This window comes from Triticum dicoccoides, chromosome 7A (assembly GCF_002162155.2).
Source record: "Triticum dicoccoides isolate Atlit2015 ecotype Zavitan chromosome 7A, WEW_v2.0, whole genome shotgun sequence".
Taxonomy (NCBI): domain Eukaryota; kingdom Viridiplantae; phylum Streptophyta; class Magnoliopsida; order Poales; family Poaceae; genus Triticum; species Triticum dicoccoides.
In genome coordinates, this window is record NC_041392.1 from 72,446,577 (window position 1) to 72,455,003 (window position 8,427).

General features: G+C 55.1%; 1 protein-coding gene across 1 annotated transcript; it reads right to left on the reverse strand.

Annotated features, from left to right (window-relative positions):
- Positions 1-855: 855 nt before the first annotated feature.
- On the reverse strand, positions 856-1,752 carry LOC119328266 (acidic endochitinase-like). The gene has a single exon (XM_037601280.1). The coding sequence runs from the start codon at positions 1,750-1,752 to the stop codon at positions 856-858; it is 897 nt and encodes a 298-aa protein (XP_037457177.1).
- Positions 1,753-8,427: the final 6,675 nt, after the last annotated feature.

The following is an 8,427-nucleotide window of genomic DNA, read 5'->3' on the forward strand; positions in this document are numbered from 1 at the left end:
AAAAAGAAAGTTACAATGAAAACCCTTATATACCATTTTCCCCATAGTGTGGTCACGTACTTCGCCTTCAAATCCGCTGATCTCACAGGTGTCGCCCCAACGCCACTCCAAGCCCCAGTCTCAAACGTAGTGATAGCGGAGGCTGATGGAAGGAGAGGGCACCTACACCGCCTGATACTATGTGGTGGATCTCGCCGGAGCCTGCGGGAAGGTGGTTTGCTCCGGGGTGGGGCGGTGGGGTGCAGGGTGTTGCCAGAGCAGCGTGTGATACAACTCGGAGCTCTACATGACGTCTTGGTGTAGGTATATATTTGCCGATAATGAGTTAATGATACCCGGATTAGCAGTGGCGAATCTTGGAAGAAAATGAAGGGCGTGCTCAAAGTTAATTGTGTGTAGAAAAAGTAAAAAACTCTTAATTCGCTAGTCCAAATAAAAGGTCAAAAATTTGATACGAATACTAATAATTTTTCTTTCCCAATTTTTGGAGGGGGGGCTCGAGCCTGTCGAAGCCCCCCTGCTAGATTCGCCACTGCGGATTAGGCCAGGTGGATAAGACACATGAGGCAAAGTTGCACAATGCTCCGGTGTGCAGAGAATTTATAATGTAATAAAAGCAATTATGATCCACATTTCAGTCATGTTGAACAAATAATCCTGGATTCAGGTTACCTCCTTTGAAATGAAAGATCCAAGCCATGCTCCAAGTAAAAAAAGTATTTATATTATATACAACAATCGAGTGACACATAATTACTTACAAGTAACAAGGAAAATGGATGAATCCTCCATTCCTCACACATCACAAGAAAGAAAGCACACATGTATCTCACAGATTAAAGTATGGTGACCCTCTCAAACATCACTCTTCACCGAAGAGCTATAGCCATCCTGGTCATCATAGTATTTGGACCACAACATGATCCCTCCATATTTTCCTGTGCTCTTGATCAATGGGAGAACATTTGACTTCAGATCATCGGCCGGGATGAACCCGCTGCCGGCAGCCTGAGGTGACGCTGGGAGGCCGAGGAAGATCTGCTTTGCTGGAACTGTCAACCACTGCTTCCACGCATCGGCTAGATTGGTAGTGCTACCTAAGGTATACTGGCAGGGTGCATTGTTGTAGAACTGCACCCACACATAGTCAAAGAGGCCGGTGTTGAGGGCGCCACCCACCCATGCATCAGGGAAAGGGCATTGTGGCGCGGCAGTCAGGTATACTCTCCTGCCGGAGTTGCTGTAACCTTTGAGGAACCTCGCAAGATCGTCCCAGTGTAGGGGTGTGCCACCCTCAATGTCGAAGTCGATGCCGTCGAGGACTGCATCGCCGAGAGGCCGCGAAGATGACTTACCTCCCAAGTAGTTGTTCCACAAGTACGTCGCGACATTTTTGGCGTCCTGGGCCGAGGAAAGGTAGTAGCTGCCGGCCCCGCCACCGATGGAGAGAATCACCTTGACACCACGGCTCTGACAAGACTTGATGTCGGAGCTTAGGTTCGTGCAGCCGCCGTTGGTCGGTTCACAGTGGCCTGCCAGGTTGAGGACTGGTGGCTGGCCATTGCCAAAGGCAGCAAGGAAGGCGATGTTGACAAATTTGTAGTTGTCGGTGGCACAGGTCTCCGCAAGCGTTCCCTCGCCACCATTCTGGCCCCAGTAGATGGAAATACCGCCGGCTTCCGAACCGAGGAACTGCGCCGCCACTACTACCATGACCAGCAATTGCAGCAGGGATGATGATCTGTTAGCCATTTGTGGGGCCATCCTATTGCTTCTATTGAACTAGGAGTGTGTCTTCTGTTTTGTTGATGAATTTGAGATCGGAGGGTTGGCTTTATATAAGAGGGAACTCGTAGTGTGAAATTAATTCGTCATTCCCTGCATTGTTTATGCTCATGCCTGGCTTGTTGGGCACATAGATGAACGCATGTGAACGCATTCTGCTCGGAGCTTCGAATCAACGGCGACGGTGTTCGTGATTTTGAACCACAGCTTCAGTTATTATCTTGTTCTACTTGAACATAACGACGTGCAAGGCACCTGCATATACAGTAGTAAAATAAGAAAAGGTGACCGGGTTGTTTGATCAAGTTGCATGCAGCTAGAAGCCATTTCAACACAAAAGGCCAAATGGAGAGGCGATCGCGATTGCACGAATCCGACGCCGGGCGGGACGGCGACCCACCGGGGGCGACTGTGCTCGCGGGCGGAGCAGAGCAGGTAAACCACCCGGAAAACTACAACCCACTGACCCGCGCAGCCCGACGACGTGTTAATTGTTTTTTTAAAACGAAGACGCCAGATGCGTCCGGCTTTAAATTAATAAAGCCCCAACGACAGCGTACCATAAACCAAGTCTTAATACAACACCAAAAGGCCTGCCGGCTTGAGCACCAAAGTTCAGATGAGACTAAAAACAAGCCGCCAAACGAGATTACAGGGCAGAGCCCGTACAGAGCACGCAGACTCGTCAAGCAACAAAAGAACCGAAGTCATGACTCCCTAGCCATCGCATACACTTGTACCAGTCATTGTTGGGCGGTCTTGATTAGCTCAGCATCCTTGCGCCTCCCCAACGGACTCCACTGCTGCAATAGAAGGTTGCATTTGAAGATGATATTAGCCGGATGATTTGGGAAGCACCCTTCTATAGTAAACTTGTTCCTAGTTAGCCATAAGGCCCCGAGAAGTGCCCCAACACAACTCCACATAACCCGATATGCTGGGCCCTTAATCGCATCAAGGAGGTTGAAAAGCTCAGTAGCCGAGCGCGGGTCCCAAAGGACACCTGCCGCGGTGCGGACAGCACTCCACGCAAACCTTACTAACGGGCACCGGAAAAACACATGATTGGCATCCTCCGGTTCCCCACATAACGCACATGGACCCGTGGCCGGCCCATTACGTTTGGCTACGTTCAAGGAGGTGGGAAGCCTATCGCGAAACAGTTGCCATATGAAAAGTTTAATCTTCAAAGGCATCCGCGCTTTCCATAATCCTGCAATCACGGGCTGTGTCGGCCCTCGACACAACTTGCGGTATAAGGAGTTCACCGAGAATTTCCCCGAGTTAGTGAGCGCCCAACTCACCGTGTCAGGTTGATCCGAAAGACCCACCGGTTCGATTAATTGCCTCAAGGCCGCGAGGCTTGCCTGCTCGGGTCCGTTGAGTTCCCGTTTGAACTGAATCTCAGGTGGCGTCGCGGCAAGCGCATCCGCCACCGATAACGCGGTGTCAACGGCAATAGCGTACAACTCCTGGAATTCTATCCAAAGGGGTTGAGTACCTATCCAAAGGTCAGTCCAGAAACGCGCGGATCTGCCGTTCCCAACCGCAAATTTTGCCCCCATGGCGAAAGCTGGTTTGATCAACTGAAGATCATTCCAAAACGGTGAGCCCCTTGCCCTTCCTTCAAAAAAATTCCTGTTAGGAAAATATTTGGCCCGTAGGAGATCGACCCACAACCCGAAGGCTCCCTGGGTGATTTTCCAAATCCATTTGCACATCAGCGCGATGTAAAGCCATCTGGAATTGGTGATCCCGAGACCGCCCAAGTCCTTGGGCCGGCACACCCAGGCCCATTTAACCATGTGGTATTTGTGGTGCGGGCCAGTTCCTTCCCAAAAGAACTTGGCTCGCGGCGTGTCAAACTTGGCATGGACCCCTTCTGCAAGCAAAAACAGCCCCATGGCAAACATCGGCAAAGAAGACAGGCTGGAATTTGTGAGCACTAGCCTTGCTGCTTTCGACAAAAATTTGCCCCGCCAAGGACAGACCCTAGTCCTCACTTTGGCGCATAGAGGCTCCCAATCCTCTATCCTGGGTCGTTTGGTGTCTACCGGGAGGCCCAGATAAGTGAACGGAAATTTGCCCACTTTGCAGTTGAGCAAATCCGCAATGCGCCCTCCCTCCTCGGCCTCGATCCCCATCGAGAGCACCTCACATTTGTGGAAGTTAATTTTGAGGCCCGACATGAGCTCAAAACTGAGAAGAATCGACTTGACCGCAACAATGCTATGTAGGTCCGGACGAAACAGCAGTAGTGTGTCATCCGCATACTGCAAGTGGGTCACTCCCCCTGGAATGAAATGTCCTACCAACCCTTTGATATGACCAGCCTCCGCCGCTTTCCTCAGCATTGAGGACAGCGCATCGACTACAAAGTTGAACAGGAGGGGGGAAAACGGATCCCCTTGCCTGAGGCCTCGCTTGTTCCGGAAGAAGTGCCCTACTTCTTCGTTCACCGAAATAGCAGTTTGTCCTCCCGAGACCAACTGCATGACGCGGTGCACCCAAACAGCGGAGAAACCCCGGCTGAGTAGCACCTGGCGGAGGAAATTCCAATTAACCCGATCGCAAGCCTTTTTGAAGTCTAGCTTTAACAGCACTGCCGGTTCCTTGGTGCGTTTGAGTTCGTGTATAATCTCCTGAAGGGCCAGAGGGCCCTCAAGAATATTGCAACCATGGATGAACGCGGATTGGTTGCAATGGATCACACAATGAGCTATCGGAACTAACCTAGTCGCACACGCTTTGGCACAAAATTTAAACGGAATGTTGATGAGCGCAATGGGGCGGAATTTCCTAATATCATCGGCCCCTTGAACCTTTGGTATGAGCGATAACACTCCAAAGTTAAGGCGCGATATATCTACCAACCCGCGCATAAACCCATTGCAGATCTCGAAAATCAGGCCCCTAAGTAAGGGCCAGAACCGTTTAAACATTGCCACCGGCCACCCGTCCGGGCCGGGGGCCGTGTCCGCCTTCATACCCATCAGCGCGGCATCGATTTCTTCGGGAAGGAACGCTAGCCCCAGCCCCTCGTTCTCGCAGTCCAGCACCCGTTGCCCTACTTCCCACACATCCGCATTCAGACCCGCCCTCTGGTCCTCACATGTCCCCATCAACTTAATGTAGAACTCGTAAATATGCCGAGAGATGTCCTCTTGTCGCAACAGAAGCCCCTGCTCCGATTGCAACCTTAGGATAGAACATTTACGACGTCCGCCATTAGCGTAGGCTTGGAAATACTTGGTATTAGCATCCCCTTTGAGGATCCATTTCAAGCCACTAAGGTGACGCCAATATTCTTCCTCTACTCGCAACGACGCTTCGACCTGACTTTCCAGGTCGTATCGATGGGCCCATTCCGTCTCCGAAAGGTCCCGCATATCAGCCTGGTAATTAATCGTTGCGATCTCCACTAGGATGGCGGCTCTGTGTGCTTTGTCGGACCTCCCAAGGTTAGCACCCCATCCCTTGAGACTTGCCCTGAGTCGTCCTCCGACAGCATTCCAGAACTCCATCAGGCCATGCTGGGACCCCACTTGACTCACGCACACCCTCCACTTCTCCCTGAAGAGCTCCTCGAAGCCTGGCACCTCTAACTAGGCCGTTTCAAAGAAAAAACGAGGGCTAAGTCGCACTCTATCCTCCCCCGAGGAGTACACCAGAGGTACATGGTCTGACCCAATCCGAGTCTCCGCGACCAAAGTGCAGAGGGGAAAACCCATTTCCCAATCCGGAGACATGAACACACGATCCAGCACAGAGCGTACCGGGTCTAATTGCTTGTTTGTCCATGTGAATCGAGCGCCCATTCTAGCCACCTCCCTGAGGGCCATCGAGGCGATCGCAGCATTAAACATAGCCACCCGAGGCCAGTTTATGTTACTGTTACTCTTGTCCGCACCTGACCTAATCAGGTTGAAATCGCCTACCACCAGGACAGGAAGCGTTGCCTCAGTCACGGAGTTAACTTTGGCTTGGAGTTCTCCCAAGAACTCCGCCGATCTGGAGTGATCGCCGGCCCATAGACCTGAATGACAACCAACTCGCGTCGCGTGGCCCTAACTCTAAAATGAGCTGAGATGAAAAACGAACCAACGTCCCAGGCAATAATCTCATATAGAGCACGATTAAGACCAAGCAACAAACCACCGGAGTGACCAACAACGGGAACGTGTTGCCACTCAAAGCGCTCCAACGGATCAATAGAAAGCAGCTCATGGAAACGAAAATCCCCCTTGATAGTTTCCTGCAACCCCACGATATCGACGTCCTCTCTACGCATGTACTCCTTATGTTGTGTCCGACGCCCCGCGTGGCCAAAGCCACGGATGTTCCAAAAGATGGCCCGCATCTAGATGACTCGGTTGTGGAGCCGGACACCTCGGGAGGTGACCGCCTTAGCCACGCGCCTCACCCTTCCACGGCAAGCCGAGGGAGGGGGGGCAACCCCTGTTGCCTGATCCCCCTCTTCGGGCACGGAGAGAGCTGCAGTGGCCCCTCCCTCAGGCTCACCGGGCCTCTGGACAGCACGCGCTGCCGCAGCAGCCGCGAGCGCTGCCTACGCCGTCTCCTTGGCGCGAACGAGCGAAATAAGCTCCCTGACTCCCCCCTCACCAGAAGAAACCACACTGCTCGCTTCCAACACCTCATGCAAGTGATCGTCTGAAAAGGAATCAAGAACCGTGAAGCAAGGCGGAGGATTAACTGAGATCTCCATGTTCTTCTACGCCTGGAGGAGTTGCGCCTGCTGCAGCGACAGCATGTTACCTTTGGCCCCCTTGGAGCGCGAGCTTGTGCGGACCGGAGCCGCCGGCACCGTCTTGGTACGCTTGGCCTTGGCGATCGTTGCCGTCTTGGCTGCCTCTTGCATCAGCGGATTAGCGACGGATGGCAAGGTTGGGGCCGCCAGTGCCATGACCAACTGTCGAGGCGTGGGAGGCGCCCCCAGCGATTCCATCGCGCGCACCACCTCCGCGCTGACATTGCGCACCGCCGTCTTCTTCATCGGCTTGACCGAGCCGCTCAGGGTGGAGCCACGTCCACCGGACCCCGGAGTACCCACCGAACGGAGCCGTGAGGGGTTGGGGAGAGCGCGAACGGCGAGACGCCTCCGCCCAAACCCTCCACCGAAGCCGGGGCCGCGCCCAAGGGGGGTGAGGAAACCGGCCCCATGTTTGAGCCGTACTGGTTGGGGATCGAGATGGACATCCCCTTCAGGCCCGACCCCAGCGCAGCCCGTAGCCCTGCGACCCCCTCCACCGGCGCGGCAGGGCCCACCGCAAAGATCCCGAGCTTGTCCCAGGCCGCGGTATCGATGGAGTCGTCCTCCTCCATACTGGCTTCTTGTTCCGGATCCTTGTCCTTGCGCTTGTCCTTGTCTTGATCCCCCGGGCCCCGACCCGTGGGTGGTGGCGGTGGGCGCGGGAGAGCAGGGGCCGCCGTGCGCGGTTGGTCCACCTCCGGCTCGAGCTTGATGGAGTAGCCCTCTCCATTGAACCACATTTGCACAGATCCGCACAACTTGGCCGGCGCCCGACACACAAACTTCATACGCACCGGGCCCGAACGGATTAGGGACAGTTCATCCACCACCAACGGCCGGCCGATCATAGTCGTGGCCGCCATCAGCCGCTCCACCCGCCGCTGCTTCGGAGGCACCCCCCATAGCTTCACCCAGACCTCCGGCATAGACAGCGCCTTGGTCTTGGCGAGGACCATGTCATGGATGTCGGCGGTGATGTTGTTGATGGAGAGGAAAAGCTTCCCGCTGCGCGTCGCCATCCGTAGCATGACAGGGTCCGGGAGCGCCACGGAGAAGCAGTCCGTGTCCAACGGCGCCACCTGCCAGTCCCACTCGCCCTCGAAGAGATGGGGGAGCTCGGCCTCGAGGATCTCCTTGGACAGGACGCCGGGCGCCGCCGACACCAGGGCCGCATTGGCCCCCAGCATTCCCTCCGCCGCCACATCCGCCTCCTCCGGGTATTGTAGGCAGAAGAAACCGCCACCCGCAAAGGCGTGGCCCATGGTCTGGAGCACGAGCTACTTGCCATGCGTGGGGCAGTAGGCCGAGGCATGCCCCTCGTTGCTACAGAGCACGCAGAGCTGCTTGAAACCACACTCGCTCTGGTAATGACCCGTGCGCCTGCAGCGGAAGCACTCTGGCCCACCCGCATCCTCGACGGGAATGGGCTCCGCCGCCGTGCCCTTGGAAGCGGAGGGCTTGGAGACCTTGGAAGGAGATGACATCGCCGGCTTGTGCTTCTTCATCTTCGGCTTGGAGTAGGTGTCACTGACGCGGTCACCACCATAGGGGAGGAGAGATTCCTTGCGCTTGAGCTCTGGCCCCTTCATCTTCGGCTTGGAGTAGGTGTCACCGACGCGGTCACCACCGTAGGGGGGGGAGAGAGATTCCTTGCGCTTGAGCTCCAGCCCCTTCTTCTTGTAAGCCTCCTTCTTCTTCTGCTTCCTCTCTTGTTCCTTGAGCCACCAAGCTGGGGGAGGCCCCCAGCCTCCCTCCTCGCCGGCATGCTCCGCCGCACGCGACTTCGATTGGGCGCGCATATCTCGCTCGCGATGCCTCTCCGCCTCCAGATCCGGCTCCGCCCTCTTGTCAGCATGCTGCTCCGCCTTGGA

Bases quoted from the DNA above. Each gene is read 5' to 3' on its own strand.
- LOC119328266 (XM_037601280.1), bottom strand. From the start codon at position 1,752: ATGGCTAACAGATCATCATCCCTGCTGCAATTGCTGGTCATGGTAGTA.